The sequence below is a fragment of the Pleurodeles waltl genome, chromosome 4_2 (genome assembly GCF_031143425.1).
Source record: "Pleurodeles waltl isolate 20211129_DDA chromosome 4_2, aPleWal1.hap1.20221129, whole genome shotgun sequence".
In the NCBI taxonomy this organism is placed as follows: Eukaryota; Metazoa; Chordata; class Amphibia; order Caudata; family Salamandridae; genus Pleurodeles; species Pleurodeles waltl.
In genome coordinates, this window is record NC_090443.1 from 511800340 (window position 1) to 511819344 (window position 19005).

The 19005-nt window shown below is 43.8% G+C and overlaps 1 protein-coding gene across 1 annotated transcript in view; it reads right to left on the reverse strand.

Moving 5' to 3' along the window:
* The window catches only part of PRG4 (proteoglycan 4), a 99679-nt gene extending 81157 nt beyond the window's left edge, over positions 1-18522 (reverse strand). Inside the window, exons 1-4 of the mRNA XM_069232005.1 lie at positions 18237-18522; positions 9917-9994; positions 9628-9767; positions 8310-8466 (exon numbers count right to left, since the gene is read on the reverse strand). Coding sequence (XP_069088106.1) covers positions 8310-8466; positions 9628-9767; positions 9917-9989 — 370 coding nt within the window. The 5' untranslated portion in view covers positions 9990-9994; positions 18237-18522. The remainder of the gene's footprint in view (positions 1-8309; positions 8467-9627; positions 9768-9916; positions 9995-18236) is intronic.
* Between the last annotated feature and the right edge of the window lie 483 nt (positions 18523-19005).

Genomic DNA, 19005 nt, shown 5'->3' on the forward strand with positions numbered 1-19005 from the left:
AGGATCCTCCTAGGCCTCACCTCTCTCTGGTCCCGCTGGCCTTTTGTGTCTTCTTCTAGGCCAGCCTTGCCCGTCTCTGGATCTTCATGGGCAGCCCTCTCACGGGCTACCGTATCTCCTCAGCGTCCCTGGTCTCTGATCAGTTATTCTCGGGCTCTCCTGTCAGCCAGCTGACACCAGCTCAGCAGTTAAACCAGGCCGCTGTCAATCAACATCTGTATGTGCTATCACAAAGGTTTTCAGATCAGCAGCAAGTTTCCTCTTTGGCAGGATAGCACAGAGACACAAGTAAGGTTCCAGTTATTCAATCCCGGGGCAGGGTTATGCTGGATAGTAAACCTGGGCCGCAAGAGCCTCACAGAGGTGTGGACATCTTGCTCGCTGACTCACTAGTGTTCCTCAGTTTACTCTAACTGAATACTTGCAGTATCCCTTGATTTTGCACTGTAACTATGATCTTACTTTAACTGTAGGTTTTTATAAATAAGGATTACTTTAATATTATCAAATGTAACTATAAACTTACCTTTAAAAAAGGTTCATAATTTACACACACAGATATAAATGCGGATGCACCGAATTTTATATTACCTTCCGTCCATCCCTCGCCTTCCTTAACAAATGAGAGGCTCCTTTGCCTCACCTAGACCCCGCCCCTCTCTTTTTAAAAGAGCCCCCCGCCCCCACCCACTCCTGTTTTCTTTTGTCTCCTTGCCTGGTGAGTATTACCTTTTCTCTCCACCTTGGCATAGCTGAGGGTGGTGGGGCGTCCTCTTCTACGCCGCTGGTCGCGGTGCCTCTGGTGCCGTCTTTCCCGCGCTCGGCAAACGACATGGTAGAGGCGTGCGGGTCTGTAGTTTCCTGCAACATCGTCTGATGCGGTCGGACGGCTCTGCTGTGGTTGGGGCTGTGCTTCCGGGTTGAAGGTGTCACGAAGCACATTGATCGCCCGGCAGCATGTTTCTGCATTTTCTAGGATAAGGCGGGCGTTTGGGCCCACATTTTTTTATTGTTTTTCGTTGATTATCCTGATTGGGGGGTTTATTAGGAATCAACTTGTGATTGGTGATCGGAGAGGCCGTGTTGGGCATTTTTCAGCCCGGGAAGATGGTTTTTAGTCAATTGTTTTGTATCATCGTGTCGGGGAAGAAGGGTGCAAAGCGCAGGAGAGTGATTTCTTCTTTCTCTTCTGAGGATGAGGGTGTTCCGGTGCCATTGCAGTCTATTAGAGTGGACAGGACTGATATGCCTGGTTCTGCTCCTCTTATGTCTTGTGAGGAAGTTCAGGACATGATTGAGGTGGCAGTCTCCAGGGCTCTCCAGGCTGGGGCTGTTCGTGCAGGTCGTCCCCCTGCTGCTACCACATTAATGGAGGCTGCTGATTCCTTTTCTGAGGGAGATGGTCCTTCCACATCTTCTGGGGGAAAATATGTGTCTCATGAGGAAATGTGGAGTATTCTGGCTCACGTCTGGGACAATTTGGGTTTTCTTGCTTTTCAACCTGCAAGGGAGGATCATACCCTATGTCCTCAATATGCAACTCCTTCTCGGTTTGCTATGCCTTTCCTGGGTCCTGTTAAGGACATGGTTTTCCGGGAATGGAAAGAGGTAGACAAAGCCCAGGTTCCACGTTTTCTCCAAGAATTGTATTTGCTGGAAGAAGAGGATGCTCGGTCTCCTTCTGTGTGTTTAGATTCCATGCTGACTACTTTGATTGGTAAAATAACTGTCAATCCGGAAGACTGTACTCTTTCTGATGCCACCGATTGGAAGGTAGACTCTGGTTTGAAGAGGGCTTTTTTGCTGGGAATTTGACTCTTCGGGCTGGTATTTGTTCGGCTTATTCTGTGCAGTCCTTGGTTCAGAACTTTGACAAACTTGCGGTGGCTGTGCAGGATTGGTCGGAATGTTCTGAATTACTGTCCATGTTGGAACAATAGGCCTGTTTAATGGCTGATTTTTCTTCGGATATTATCCGCTCTTCGGCTATGGCTTCTGGGGCAGTGATTGAGGCATGTAGGTCTCTTTGGTTGCGGCAATGGAAGGTTGATCCTGGGGAGAAAGCGGCTCTCCTAAGACTTCCTTTTGAGGGTCAGACTCTGTTTGGGGATCCATTGCCTCCAATGATTTCTAAGGCCTTTAAGGCCTGCACGCATGCTTTACCTTATAAGAGAAGCTCCACATCTGGAACAGGGTGGAAGTTGAACTCCAGGTCCTCTCCAAAGTTTGTTCTTCGGTCCTTGTCTTCCAGGAAGCGTAGGTTTCAGCCTAGGTTTTTACTCCTAAGAGGTCTGTTCCTTCGACAAAAGAGGCTGCTCAGAAGGGTTCCTGACATTCAAGGTTTTAGAGAATGGCCAGTGGGAGGAAGGCTGAGACATTTTTTGTCCGAATGGAGAAAGGATGTCACTGATCAGTGGGTCCTGAACATTGTAGAAAATGGATATTCCACAGAGTTTGATCTTGTTCCTCCAGACACTGAGGTTCGTCCGACTCCTTTACCTGTGGAAGAAGGCAGGGGGGAGGCTTTGGTGAAGGGAGTTCAGTCCTTGCTGTCAAAAGGGGCCATTTTCAGGGTTCCAGTGGAGGAATGGGGAAAGGGGACTTATTCTGTCCTGTTCCTTGTTCCAAAACTGACACTGGGTTTCTGTCCTGTCTTGAATCTCAAATGGGTGACTTCTTGGATCAAGACTGTGCACTTCCGGATGCTGTCCACTCAGGATATTCTTCCTCTCATTTTGCCAGGGGATTTTTTGGGGTCTCTGGATCTTCAGGATGCTCCACGTGTCTGTTGCAGTGTCTTCTCAAAGGTTTCTCCGCTTTGCAATAGGTCCAGACCATTTTCAGTTTTGTGTTCTTCCCTTAGGCCTGAAGTCAGCTCCCAGGGTCTTCACGAAAGTGCTGACTCCTCTTGTGGTGCTTCTACATTGGGGAGGGGTGTTTGTACATCCATACCTGGACGATCTATTGATTCAGGCTCCAGACAGAGATCTTATGAGGTTTCATGTGGAAAGGGTCATGGGGGTCCTACAGGGTCATGGTTTCTTAATCAATTGGGGCAAATCAGATTTGGTGCCTTCCCAGGACCTGGTATTTATCGGGGCTCAATTTCTGACTCTGCGGGGGTTGGTGACTGTGTCAGACAGCAGATGGAAGGGTCTTCAGGCTCAGGTGACAGCTGTGCTGTCTTGAGTGGCCCCCAGGGTGCTTCAGTGGTTACGGCTGCAGGGTCACTTGGCTTCAGTGATCTTCTTGGTTCCTTGGGCGAGGTTTCATCTTCTTTGTCTGGTAAATTGGTTGCTATCCCGATGGTCTGCGTATCCTTGCACTCTGCGGACTCACATTCCTCTGTCAGATTTCATTTGCAGGGGGTTGGGTTGGCGGATGGTGCCGGCTCCTCTACAGATTGGGGTTCCTTTTTCTCCACCTAAGCCTGTGGTGCTAACGATCAATGCCAGTCTCTCAGGGTGGGGGGCATGGCTGGGGTCGGTGCAGGTTCAGGGGTTTTGGTCCCTGAGAGAATCTGAGAGGTCCTCAAATTGGAGGGAGTTGACTGCGGTCCGGCTAACTCTGGTGCATTTTCAGGCGCTCTTGCAAGGGGAGGTGGTGTTGGTACAGACGGACAACTTGGTGTCCAAGTCCTATATCAACAGGCAGGGAGGTACCAGATCCTGCTCTCTGAATCTAGTAGCGTGGGTGATTTTTTTGTGGGCCCAGCATTCGGTTCTGTCTCTTCGGGCCACGTACATTCAGGGGTCGGACAATGTTCTGGCAGATCAATTGAGCAGAGTCATTCCTTCCTTCTGGGAGTTCTCACTTCGGGTGTCTCTATTCCGTTGTCTGGATCAAAAATGGGGTCATCCGGTTGTGGACTTGTTTGCATTTCTGGAAAACGTGAAGGTGGGGAAGTTCTGCTCCCAGTGTCGGTGTCCTCAGGCCTGGGCAGCAGACGGTCTGACGTTTCTGTGGCCGCAGGGTCTTCTTTATGCCTTCCCCCCTTTTCAGTTGATCCAATCCTTTCTTGTCAGGGTTTGGCAGGTTGGGGCTCAGGTGATTTTGATCACTCCCCGGTGGCTGTGTGCGAATTGGTTTCCTCTGCTTCAGCGGTTGATAGTTGGGACGGAGTGGGTTCTTCCTCTTCATCCCTCTCTGCTGGTGTTTCCTTGTCTCTCTTGGGGATCCATGCAGAGACTGCACTTGACGGCCTGGAGGTTGAACGGCAGGGTTTGACGGGACTGGGGGTTCCTGGTCCTTTGGCTGTGACTTTGCAGGCTGCTAGGGGTAAATCCACGTTGCAGTCCTATGGACATCATTGGAAGGTTTTTTCTCGTGGTGTTTGCAACAGCGTATTGACCCTACGGTTGCTTCTCTGTTTGAGATCATGCAGTTTTTGCAGGAAGGGGCGTGTATGGGGTCGGTGGCTATGCTACATGTTCAGTGGGTGGCGATCCAAGCTTTTTAGGGGTTCCTGGTGTAGTCTGGAAGATGATGGTCATTTGATGCCCACATTTTTTCAGGGTCTGGTGAATTTATTTCCGAGACCGATGCGTTCTTTCCCTGGTTGGAATCTGCAGTTGGTGTTGGATGTATTGATGGACCCTCCTTTTGAACCTTTGGGGGACGTTGATTTAAGACATTTGACGCTGAAAACTTGTTTCTTGGTGGCTATTACTTCGGCCAGGCATTTGGGGGAGTTGGGTGCATTATCTCTTTTCCTTTTTGCAAAGTTTTTCCTGATCGGGTTGTGCTGGTTCCTGTTCCCTCTTTTGTGCCTAAGGTTAATTCGGCTTTTCATGGTCGACGTGATTCTTCCTGCTTTTTGTCTCGACCCTTTCTCAGAGAAGGAGATCAGATTACATGCTTTGGATGTGTGACGGGCCTTGTTGTGTTATTTACAGGCGGTTAATGCATTCCATAAGGGGGATTCTTTGTGAATTTTGGTCCTGCTAGGAAAGGGAAGAAGCCTTCTACTGCTTCCCTGAGTCGCTGGATCCGGTCGATGGTACTGTTGGCCTATGATTTGAAAGGGGTGGTGCCTCCTGCTGGGATTCAGGGACGTTCTATGTGGGTTATGGCTGCTACTGTGGCTGAGTTGCTGGGCGCTTCCGTGGTGGAGATTTGTAGAGCCGCTACTTGGGCGTCTCCGTCCACTTTTGTGAAACACTACCGTATTGCTGAATTGGGGTGTTTGGAGGCGGTTTTGGGGCACAGGGTTTTGTCCTCTATGAAGAAACAGGGGTTTTCTCGGTGTATGACCAGGTTGTAATGAAATATGTTTTTTTCTGCATTGCAACTCAGTCTCCTGTTTTTCTTGCTATTCATTGGTTAAGGAAGGCGAGGAAGGGACGAGAGGTAATGGGTCCATTACTTACCGTTAATGGCATTACTCCTAGTCCTACTCCCTTGCCTTCCTTGCAGTTCCCTCCCAGTACAGGACAACTGAGTTTCCGTTGGCTTGTTTCTGTACAGGAGTGGGTGGGGGCGTGGGGCTCTTTTAAAAAGAGAGGGGGGGGGGTCTAGGTTAGGCAAAGGAGCCTCTCATTGGTTAAGGAAGGCGAGGTAGTAGGACTAGGAGTAATGCCATTAACGTAAGTAATGGACTCATTCCTGCTGTTGAGTTAGGGATGTTAATGGCTCATGAGAGTAGAAACCCTATGATCTGAGCGCATCCATTGGTCTTGGCATTTCAGCATCGCTGTATCCATGTAAAAGAGAAGTACAAGAACAAAGCTGTGCTTACTCTGCACTAAGAACGTGAGTAAAAGGGCAATTATTTGAGATTTCAGTAGTTTCATCACTGATATCAATGTGGTATGTGTTACCAGTGATGTTATAAGCGATGTCACCTGTGACTTCCTGTGTGGCATCATGAACAATGCAATGGGGAAGTTATGAATGCGTAGCTGACTATCATTAGCGCATTTTCAAGTGTTTTTTTGATCCCTTAGTCACAAATGTGTTTTCTAACACAGACAGGACCTAGATAAATGAACCTGGCACTTTCTCTCGCCACACTACTCCTTCCATACGGAGGGGGTGTTAAATAGGTAGGAGAATCCACTGATGTAAATCCCTCCAACACTTAGCAGTATGCTAGAGCAATCTCATCTGCAGTTAGTACTTCCTCAAAGAATCGAAAGATGTCCCGTTACAACACAAATTCCAATTAGGTCACTGACATTAAATTTGGGAGGGCTGTACAAGAATTGAGGGCCAGATATAAAGTTGGCAGACGGGGTAATCCTTCACACATGCAACGGAGTACCATGTCCACCAAGCTCTGGTCCACCCACTCTTTGTAGGGTCAGGAGCACTACCACTTTAAACCTGACAGTGAACGACAGAAAAAAGCCTCCTTGGCTATAGGGGAGGGGGGTCATTCGTTTTTTTAGGGTCGAGCCTGCGTTGCATGCGCTCGCACATGCGTATCGCAGCGAGACTCTTTTGTATTTAGAAAAGGGCTTGGAGCCCTGTCAACTTCACGTCAGTGGTTTTTATTGGTTTGTGGGCTTGGCTAATAAAATCTGCTTGCTTTCATTAGTCGAAGGCAGGCATAACTCATTCCTTTTCCGGTGGCTAGCCCTCCTCGAGAGCAGCGACCAAGTACAGAAAACATGCGAGGCTCGCTGTTTTGCAGGAACCACCATAACAGCATTTGCAATCATGGCACAGAGCTAACCAGTTAGCCAGTGGTGAGCTCTAAATTAAATTTGGCAGACAGTAGTCATTGCAGCAGACAAAATGTTTTCTACCAACCCGATGGATGGAATACTGCTCGCCATACTTTAAATCTGGCCCAAAGTACTTGCATTGTACCTCAAAAGGATTTTGCAAGTTAGGCTTAGATTTCAGTGAATTGAAAGAACAAATTGGCCTTTGACTCAATTCCTTTACATTATCTCAAAACTCCTCTCTGGCTTCTAAAAACCTAATACATTGCACTGGATACTTTATCCAATTTATCATATCTCCATTTACCCTCCTATCCACGTTCACGCATTTATGTACTTTAATCTCTCTTGGTATTTGTGATGCATAGTTTGAAACTTGAAAAATCTTTGTAGTACAATGATGGATTTTTCCTGAAATATCTGCGCATTTATTCTTGAAATGTCAACTCCAGAAATCAGACAAAACAGGTGATGCCTCATCAGTGTACAGATACAATAGAGACATGTTTAAATTACATTGGGGAATGTTTAATTAAATGCAATGTGGGCTAAATAATTTGTGACACATTTCCAAATCAAGATTAAGGGGGTCATTCAGACCCCGGCGGGAGCCGCCCGCCTGGAGGGAACCGCCATATGGCCGCTCCGCGGTCGAAAGACTGCGGAGGCCATTCTGGCTTTCCCGCTGGGCTGGCGGGCGACCGCCAGAAGGCCGCCCGCCAGCCCAGCGGAAACCCCTTCCCACGATGAAGCCGGCTCCGAATGGAGCCGGCGGAGTGGGAAGGTGCGACGGGTGCAGTTGCACCCGTCGCAAATTTCAGTGTCTGCTGAGCAGACACTGAAATTCTTTGTGGGGCCCCCAGGGGCCCCACGACACCCCATACCGCCATCCTGTTCCTGGCGGGCGAACCGCCAGGAACAGGATGGCGGTATGGGGTGTCGGAATCCCCATGGCGGCGCAGCAAGCTGCGCCGCCATGGAGGATTCCTGAGGGCATCGGAAAACCGGCGGGAGACCGCCGGTTTTCCTGTTCTGACCGCGGCCAAACCGCCGCGGTCAGAATGCCCTGCGGGGCACCGCCAGCCTGTTGGCGGTGCTCCCGCATCCCCGGCCCCGGCGGTCGGAATGACCCCCTAAGTCCCTACGAATTACTGTTTAGGTACCAGTCCTTTACCTTTTAATCATATCGTAACAAAGCTAAGGTAATGACCCACGATTAGATTGATATCTTGCATCACCTCCTCAGAAGAAGTGACACGCTTATGCATGCTGCTAGACTAGCACAAACTGAAACTGACTGGAAGAACAACCCTCAGGTACTTGATAAATTAGTTATGAGCATTTCCCGGATCAAATATCTCCCATACATGGTTGACCATAAATACACAATGAACAGCCATAATCTGTAATTGAACATGAAATGTGAATATATAGAATATTACAAATCTGCTTCCTGCTACCATTATCACTCACTTGGACACATGCTCTGCTCTTTACTTCTCTCATGGGCACAACACTGTGGAGAGCACTGCATTGGCGTTTTTTATATGTCTCCATTGCAGCTTTAAATACTTACTGATTTAAGCAGAATATATTCTTCTGCTGAATAAACAACAAATATCTCCAAAATGGCAAACTTACCATTTTTGAAGAAGTATACCGATTCTGTCCTTTTTTTGTATGAAGCAACAGATAGGACGGCAGTCGTTTTACCACTCAGGCCACCAAAGCCCTTAGATATGAGTTTGGGATATCCTCGATCCATTACATCATTGGTGAATCTCCAGTATGAAGAGTCCTGAGTAGATAAAGGCAGTATTAGTCAAAGGTCTATTTAAGAAAACGCATATAATGGAGCAATTTGTTTTTTTGTTTTTTTAAACCCCTTTTTCTACATAATCAGTTTAACAGTGTAGCATCAGCTGACATTAGTTATCAAATATTCAAAGAACTGCAACTCATCTGAAACCTCTCTAGTGGGGTAAGAAAGAGCTTTAACCACATGCAGCTGCGTAATGATAGTACAGCTATATCTGCCACCATTTCATTTTGCATTGTCACTCAGAGCGGATTTTGACTCGGCCTGGTAGAAATGTATAATATGCCAGCGTAATTAATGTCATTTTGCGAGTTTTGTGTTAGGCCTGTTATGCAAACCTTTTTTGACTTAAAACACAATGCAACACTGCTTATTTACTCTACAGTTTGCAGCAAAATTTGATCATGAGAATAACACAAACTAACAGAACGCAAAGAGCTGTTCGCCGCAACTGTGTTTTTGTGCCTGTCATAGCGTGCATTGAGGAGTACATGTAATCTTGTGTAATTTTACCCAAATTTTACTCAAGTGAAAGCAATTTACACAAATCTCACACTTCCCTAGGTTTACCCTCAGTTTTTTTTTTATCTTTGTTAACAATGAAACAAGCATCCTATCTTTCTGTCTGAAATTTATTTTTCTAGACCAACCAATTGTGGAATCTAAGCCTTTGGCCTCTTTGACTCTGCACTTTAGATTCATGATGAGGTGGGATCAGTCTTCTTCTTATTAGAACCAAGTGTCAAGCTTTCCAGCCAGTTTGGATATTATGTAAACATGGACATATGCATGGGGAAAACCAGAGTTTTTCATAGGACCTTGCACCAGTGTTCCATATTAGACAAAAGAATCATAGCATGGGCATCCATGTATTGGGAAATCTAATTGGTGATATATAGCAAAACGCCTCTCTCCCATTTACTTTGCAATTTGAGAAGCGAGATTCAGTAGTGATGTGGCACAATACATTAGTTATCTTTCTCAGATTTGAAGGAAGTGACTTCTACTGCTTAGAAGATCTCTCACTATAGGGAGGTATGCTTCAAAGATGAAGCTGTCAAGGTTCATCTGCCAGACCTGATAGAGCTAGTGCATACTACAAGCAGATTGCTAAAGAAGTAGTTTGGATTTACTGCTTACCTTAAAGAAGAAGGTCTTGCCATCACAGTTACACCTTGTGAAGACAGTATCTATTGGAGAGGGGATGCCCCATACGTCTGTGATCCTTCGAGGATTTCCCAACCCTCTCCCAAACTGGTTTAACATCCAGAAGAAATGACCTGGAAGTCCAAGAAAAAAGCAGCCCCCAACACAATTACCACAAACATCTTAGCTGTATTGCCGTATTAAACTCTAAGAAATCAAAATGCTCGATGATACTAAATTTTGACGAGTGATGTAAGAAACAAATCTCCTCGGAAAGACCCACCTCGGAATGCGACCAATGATCCATTGTGTAAAGTAGTTATTCCATCTACTGGGCGGCCATTACACAGGTTCATTTCATCTAAAATAAAACCAGAAAAACGCTATTTGCACGAGTAACATAGAATACACTGAGTTCCACTGAATGCACTCCCCAATGAAAAATCCAACTAATTAATCTAAATGGTCCTAAATAGACTTTTCAGGCATATTTATAACGCTAAACCAGTGTACAGGAAGGAACATTTGAAAATCCGCCCTAAACAAAGATAAAGTTACAAATGAACCATACACATTAACCACAAAAGTTAATAAACCTAAATGAAAATAGCAAAACGATATGAGCTTTATTTGGATAATAAATCAGTACCAGTCTGATAGTTCAGAAACTTTAAATTGAATCATTGGTGCCTGTTGAAAATAATGGTTACATGTTCTAGTAAAATAGTGGCAAACTATTTTAAATCCACCACACAGCTATGGCAGTAGTTATTGAATATGAATAATATTTCCTACAAAGTTTAGGAACTTGGGAGTTCTAGGGAGAATAACATCAAATGCCCCTTGGAATTATTCACTGTAGATACTCCCTCGGAGTATCCAATTAAATCCCTACATTCATAGAATAAAAATTAATGGGATATCACCTTCTGTTGAGGTGGAAATTTAGTTGGCTAAAAACTGAGCCTGAGCTGATAAAGGCTTGTGGTATTAGAATATAAACTAAACTTTGTTGGAAGCCAACACACATTGAGTTATTTTGCAGACCTTGTTTTGATGAGCTCATACATGTTGAATGATTCTTTATTTTAATTTCATCAGAGCCTGATGTATTTTGTGTGGATAAAAGGTCTTTACAATATTAATGAGAAGTAGTCCTTCTCAGTTTGTGAACGTTGACGAGTGAATGGACTAAATGATCATTTCAAATTGAATTTAGTGTTAATCTTGAGAAAAGGAATTAGAGGGACTGCATAAAATGTCTTCATATTTAATATGAAGTGTTCTGGCAAACTCCTCTGATACATCCTGTGAGTCAATTTGTCAATGACTCACAGGGTAAATTAAGGGATTGGTGGGGGAGGGAAAAGGGGGAGAGCAACCTTTTACTGGATGCTTCACTTGTCTTGTCAAAATACAAACTACAAAAAGACAACTGTCCTGCAAAACCCAATTTTGTGGATTGTTTCTCCTACAAATTAAAAACAACATTGAAAATACCTGCAATGTCTGTATTAACAAGATGTTCTCATGTAACAAGGGTCAACACATCATAATTACGTTACAGCCAAAGAGCAATCATTGAGCAGTTCCTGTTTTAAATGTTTGGTTGGCTGCTGCAAGCTCCTCATTGGATACTTTTTTTCTGGACCATGTGGCAAAACGCTAGGGTTAAGTAGGGGTGATTTGATTGGTAGAAAGCTATTCTTTGTGCTATTCCTTCCATTTGTGAGTAGGTTATTTTGGAGTTCCAAGAAATGGTTTGCAAGCAGAATTGGCCCTTTCAAAGTACAGAAGGAACTGCTGGTTCTAAAATAATAAAATATCTATTCTATTAAATTTCAAATTTACAAGGAATAAATGTGTTATAAATTCTAAGATCCAAGGTCGAGTAGTAGTTAGCACTTATGCAGATTAATATTGCTTAATATAATTAACTGGACAGTCCTTTATTAAAAAAAAAGATAAATGACATGAAGACCGAGCTGGGCTCAGTGTGCTGGAGTATCTAGAGTAAGGAATAGCTCTGCTGACAAGTGCACAAGTTCTCTCTGAGGAGCGATTGAGTACTGCGAAATCCATATTGAGAGCAAATACCACTAATCAATCACCTCCAGGCTTTTTGACGATAGGCCAGTTAAATGGTTCATTTTGGCATTTTTTCTTATATAGTGCTGTTGGACCTAGCTCTTTTACAGGGTCATTCCCCAAACTTTTTGACTTTTCCTCCTTATTTTTTTACCCTTGTTGGCTGACGTTATGACTCTGAGCACTTTTCCACTGCTAATCAGTGCTAAAGTGCATGTGCTCTCCCTTGTAAACTTTGTATGATTGGCTTATACTTTATTGGCATATTTAATTTAACAATACGTCCCTGGTAAAGTGGTATCGCTATACCCAGGGCCTGTAAATTAAATTCTACTAGTGGGCCTGCAGCGCTGCTTGCGCCACCCACTAAAGTTGCCTTTCAAACCTGTCTCAGGCCTGCTATAGGGACCTGGCATCTAAATTTACTTGCCAGGCCCAGAACTCCCCTTTTACTACATGTAAGTCACCCCTAAGGTAGGCCCTAGCTAGCCCTATGGGCAGGGTCCCATGTATGCAGAGGACAGGACATGTGCCTAGTAATGTGGCCTGTCCTGGTAGAGACAAACAGTCTATTTGGTTTCTCATTGCTGTGAGTGCACCCTTCTCATAGGACTGCATTGGAAATGCCCTGCATTATGTGTAAGGGGTATTGACTGATTTATGAGGGGTAGCGTAGGCATGTTTGGTATGTTGTAATGGCAGTGAGAAATGCTGCTTACTGGTGTTAGTGGATTTGTTATTATCATTACACAAATGCCACTTCTAGAAAGTGAGCATTTCTCTGTGCTTATGCTTTGGTGTTCTGCAGCTTAACTCCAATCCACATCTGGGCAGAGTGACAGTTAGGCTTTGTGCATACTTTTCAGACAGTCTGTGCAGAGGAAGGGTGGAGGTGTCACAGAGGTGCATCTACATACTGAATAGTCTTCCTGGGCTGAGATAAGGGAGAGGCAGGGCACGCCTGCATTTGGAAAAGCTGTGCCCTGGCCTCACACAATAGGGTAGTTTAGCCCTCCAACCCCTCCGCCCCCCACTGATGTTTGAAGCCTGTGCTGGAGGAGAGAAGGGGCCACTCCCAGGACCAGTTGTAACTGGCTGGCACCTCCACTCCCCTTCCTTTGTGAAACCCACAGTAAACTGAGTATAAGTACAGGGGAATTTTCCCCACAATTGCGACATGAACACTTGAAGAGACTTACTTGGAACTGGACACAGGACGCTGCTGAATAGGACTCACCAGTACCTACCTTGAACTGCTGCTGCTGTGCTGACCTGCCTGGGCACTAGGAGGAACTGTCACCATCTGCATCCCTTGTGCTGGCCTGTTGTTGGGGCCTGGTAGCCCTGTGCCACCCTCCCTTCTGTCTCCAAGGGGCATGGTGCTGTGGCCCCTGACCCCTGTAACTTTCCACAGCACGAGGAGCGCTGCCGCAATATATTCCTAGCGCTTGGAGAACGCTCCTTTGTGCCCCCTTGCACTTCTAAGCGCGATTGCCATCAAGAACAATCACTGCTGTGACCCGATGTTATGTAATGCCCCCTGGGCGCTTGGAAAAGCGCATTGTTGCCATGAAGAAATTCACCCGGCTTTTGTTTATTTAGGCGTGCCGGAGTCGCGCTGTCCCCGGCGCTCTGGGGCACCACTAGAAGCAAGAAAAGGAGCAAGAGCTCCTCTCGTGCCCCTGGGGCGAAGCACACTCAAAGGAGTGCCCCCAGAGCACAGGCAGACACCTACTTTGGTACCTGCCCTCAGCTGCAGCCCAGGCGGGCGTGCTGAGTGAAGCTGGGCAGGGGGAACGAAGCCTCATCGGAGGCTCCACCCAGCCCCAACGGAGCCCGTCTTGAGCTGCCAGAGACTGTGGGCGGGGCAGAAGCCTCGCCGGAGGCCCCCCCATACCGCCGGTCTCCCTTTTTGGTCCACCAGTGATCACGGGCCCCAGAAGGGGCTCAATTTGAATATCTTGATGTTACATGTATGTGCTAGTGTTCCTTTTATGGGCATGACACGCTTATATGGGTTTTATGACTTGCCACAGGTCTTTATAATGCTCTTAGTATAGGCATTTATTATATTTCCATGACAAGTGCATTTATTTCGTTACTGTGATTCCTGACTACTGCTTATGTTGAGGAATACTAAGTAACCTGTGTGTTATATGTGACCACTGCTGGTTCTGCAGAGTAACTAATGTGTTACGTTCTGACAACTGCTAAGGTAGCAGGATAGTACTGACATGTGTTTTGTCCAATAATTGCGTTGTGTACAATACAGTATATTTTCATATAACCTGGTGTTGTGTTTCCTTTGTGGTGGGGATAGTGCATCACTTGTGTTGTATGTATTGTGCAAACGCTTTACACATTGCCTCCGGGTTAGGCCTGACTGCTTGTGCCAAGCTACCAAGGGGGTGAGCAGGGGTTATCTTGGATGTGTAACTCGGAAGGGTGTGAGAGAAATGGCTGAGTCAAGTTGGATGAGCTGTAAGTTTGACAGATCACGAATTGTAAGGACTCAACTGATTTAATTGCCAACAGTATTATATGTCCATGCCTTTGTTCTGAACCGATCCAAATGCTACTCAGAATGATGTAATTTATGTTGTATATAATCTGTTGTCTTTATTTCTAAAACTCAATAAAAAAAGTGGTTTATAAAATAAATATTGCAAACAAGTTCTTTGCAATTAAAACAGAACATGTATTTCATTCATGCTGCTAAACTAGCTTTCAAAGGGCTCATAGTTGGGGGAGGGGAAGGGCAGCCTTCACAACATGCTATGGTTTGTCTTTGAAAAGCGGGCTGTGGCAGAAGATCACAAGTCACTGCTCTCTCAGGTGTTGGTCTCAATTCTCTTTGCCCCGCACCTTAGTGCCTACCACTGACCCCCAACAACCTGCAAAATCTTTGTCATGACAGAGGGTTTTTGAGGATGGTGGTGCAGTCTATTTTCACATGAGTAACAGGTTGATTTTTTTCTTTAAAATAATCTACAGTAGGGGGTCTTAACCTTATAACTTCTGTGGACCTCCACTTAATCATTACTGGAATCTAGGGACCACATAGTTGAGTCGTTACTAGAAGCTGGGAATCCGTAACTAAGAAAAGTCATTGATTTGAACCGCAACAATATATGAAAAAATGCAGAACGAGCATTAATCAAACAAATACGCAAATGATGAAATGTTTATTTAATTCACAAAAAATATAACATTTTAATTTTAATCTGAAGGTTGGAGCTTGTCTAAATTCAATTGAAGCCACTCATTGTTCAAACTGTATTGTGTTTGATGCACATGCGCTGCTCCAACTAATCATTTGAAGATACTAACTTAATTTTTAGCCACCAATTTCAAATTCCTTCACATTCAAAGAATGTTTTACAATTTTAAAATTTCAATTTTCAATGTTGCCTCTTTATATACACTCTATTAATCTGCTAATAATATTTAATTTTCTAAGCAGTTGCGGGCGGGCCCCCGGACTAGGGTTCGCGGACCCTCAGAGTTCCCAGGATCACAGGTAAAGACCTACTGATCTACAGTAAACAGTTTTTTGCATCCTGACGTAGAGCTTATTGTGTGTGTTTTTGGGATGGGGTTTCCATTGCAATATTGATCTTTCAATGCCCTTTGTCAAGTCTATCTGCTAAATCTTATTTCTATGTCGTATCACATTTAGATGAGCTAATGATCTCGCCTCAGGATTGTAACAGTCGGACAGCTGCTGAATTTTGAATAAACACCTGCAACACTGTATCCTCAGTGAGTGCATTGTGAAATATAATACTTCCTCTCAGTACCTTAGAGGGCAACTGAAAATCACTAAGGTTTTCCGTGATCATATAGAACAGTGGCTCCCAACCTTTTGACTTCTGTGGACCCCCACTTTATCATTACTGGAACCCAGGGACCCCCACTAAATCCTTATTGGAATCTGGGGACCCCCCCTATGAGCCATTACTGAAAGCTGGGGACCTATTCTGTTGATATTATATAATTTTCTAAACAGTCGCAGAACCCCTGAGTAGGCTTCGTGGACCCCCAGAGGTCTCCGGATCGCAGATTGGGAACCACTAATATAGAGGATCAAACTTGAAGGCCGTGTTCCTTTGACTAGTCAAAGTGGCTTGCAATATTCTTTTAGTGTGTGGCAGAGTGTATTTTATTTCAGGTATTGCATAGCCACAGAGTTGTTCATCCAACTCTAAAAGTAAGGCCATGATTATGAAACATTTCAATCAGGTATTGTGTGCATGGGCCTGAGAAACGTATGTTCAGGTGAAACTCTGTAAAGCAGTTAGGAAATTCTCTAAGTATGACAGTCCCATAATTGTATCCCTCTTTAGAGCAGCTTTTAAAAGTATGGCTCGGCTGTAAACTGTAACGCAGCCCTAATTTTATAACTAAACTACGCCCTATGGTTTCTTTGAATTTCACCGTTTCTTTCATAGACTGTAGTGGAATGGAGTTTAGAAATTGTTTTGTAAACATTGAATTTGGTCTGCTTTACCACATTTTCAAAACAGTCCTTGATGTAAACAAGAACAGATTTTCAGGCTGCGTCATACATATAAACAGTGTTCAAAATACAAAAAGTTCAAAAATGTTTTTGTTTTAGCTATCAACCTGATTTATACATGTATACTTCATAGAAGCCTGCAATATACATATAAAAAGATGTCTCTGATTTTCATATCGAAGTGTAGTTGCAACATTACTTGTAACAAGTAAGTTAACAGTCACTCTACTATCATAACCTGTTACAGTTGAGTTGTGATGCTGCAAATCCTGAAAGCAGACTCAAAAGGCAATGTAAAGCTTGTGACACTGAGCAGAATTACATCTGTTGTTTAAACTAAGAAAAGGCAAAACTAGCCTTTCACCTCTTATGCAATATTTTCCTGAAGTTAATAGTCATTGGCAGAAAAGATTATTTTTTAATAGTATCTTGATTTTTTTGTACAACTAGAATTCATTACACAAAATCAACAACGTCTCTGCATTTTTCTACACATTCTGAATGGCTACTGTGTTAGAAAGTGACATACATTAATTTGAGTATTATACTGTTCTGGAACAAACTAGTAGCTGCATACTAGTAGGTTTAATTTTGTACTGTAGAGTCTGCATTTATTCTACACATTTTCAATCATACTATCTCGTTAACCTGAAAGTGCAAAAGAACAAGGCTGTGTACACATGAATTCCATGGCTGTCATGGTTATCCATGTGTGGTCCTCTAATTCTTTCTGTAGTCCAAAAGAGATGGAAATTTGCTCCAAAGTAGGATTTTATTACTTGCCATTGGTGGATTGGACCAAAAATAATCATAACTTTAAAGACTGACCCACAATGAAAAGTGTTCACGTTTTCTTTACTACAGATCGCAGGATTGACATACACAAAATTACTTTTCCTAAAAACCCAGCCAAAAGCTAACCATCACATGACCCATTTGCACCAAAATGACATATGCCAAGTACAATGATTTTTGTAATCTCCTTCTCTTGGAAAACTCCTTGAAAACTATCTGGAATTTTCGTATCGACGTGTTCTGTGGTTGTTCTTCTGGTTTGTTGCTGTCAGTAGTAAAAACAAAAGTGTAAAATCATATTGCTCACCAGATGTACTTAATAGAAAACCAGAAGTTCCATCATGATATAGGTGGTACATGGCATAGTTGTATGTACTGTGCCACTGTATGGGAAGAGATTACGGGAACTATGCTTAAAAGGGCTCAATAGGGTTATCCTAAGCTTCCATCTTACATTTTATATGTTTTTCTCTTAGTTTATCAAATTTGCTCTGTGTAGTAAAGTTTTAGTTTTTTTCAAGTAAAGTGTAATGAAGGCGTTGCTTGTCATTATATGACATATGTGTCCGTTTCTTTTGAATTTGACAGGGTGTATATCTGATTATACATTAATAAATATTGATTGATTTAAAATCAAGGTCAGAGTCATATTAGCTTTCTGCTGAAATGTTATCAGGCACATGACTGCTTGCACGTTCGATTTTTGCTCTGTGATATAGCAAGAGCATTTTCTCTTGAGCTTGTAGGTGACATTCAGAAATGTGAAACTGTAACCTGCAATAAAAGGGTTATTTTCAATGCTTCTAGCCTTGGAGTTTAAAAAAACCCCAACTCAAAATCAAAAGAAATGGAAAAATAACAGCACAACACTTAGAAGATTCTCACTGGTTGTTTGATCGTTTCCAGTCTCTCAAGGTTGCACCATAGATCCTGCTCTGTAATCAGAATGTCAGCACATCTACTGCACTCTCTGATGTCCAGCGTTGCATACCCATTTATGTCACCATTTTCCCTACCCATAACAAAGGGACAGGTGTACTATTTACTGCCTGCAAAATACTAGCAATAATTTGCGACCAGTAATTTTGTGATTAGTAAATACATTTCTGAACCGACATCTGCACACACAACAAACTATTGGCTGTTTTTAATTAAGAACCAATGTTAATCTAAAACGTTGTAATCATAAATCCAAACTTACCCCTAAAAAGTGATGCATTGACTATTTGTATTCCATGAAATGGCGGTTGAACCTTCCTGGTGGTCTTCTCAGGTTTTACAGTTGAAGCAGTGGTGGTACACAGGTTTGCTGCTGGCCGAGCCGTTGGTCTTCTCTGCCCGGACTGTCTGGTAGCAGTGAGACACCAGAGTGCAGGTGGTGTGGTGGAGCGCTTGGTTGCTCGGACGGGGGCTGTTGTCAGGTTGAAAATAAAGGCTGATTTTGTTGTTGTACGCGTCACTGCTTGCAATGTAGTTATGTTTGTAGTTCCAACTGTGCTTTGCTCGGTCACTGAAACAAGATCAATGTTTGAATGTTCAACCAAGGTTTGAATTGTGGCTCATTATCACCATCAAGAAACCATATTTTTGTTGCTTTTTTAAAATACATTTGATGGGTGTTCACAGTGCGACAGAATTAAACAAAGGACCCGCAGGTGGATGTGACAATGACAATAATAAATGAACATTCCCCCAATGCAAATAAAATTGTCCATCTATGGTGAACCTCCAGTTTGTTGGTATATCTTCTCATCAGGTATATACATTGTCCATCAGCGAAAGTTTCGATTTGTATCACTAAATATCAGATCATTTGCAAGTTTCACACCTGTCAAGAGACCAAGGGAGTATACTCACAAAGTGAGTTAACAGGCACACTTCCTAATCTTGGAGGGCATGTTACCTCCCTGTATGCTTTGTCTATCTATTCTAGGATGGGCTGCCAAGTCACCAAGAAGTCGTCCCCATTC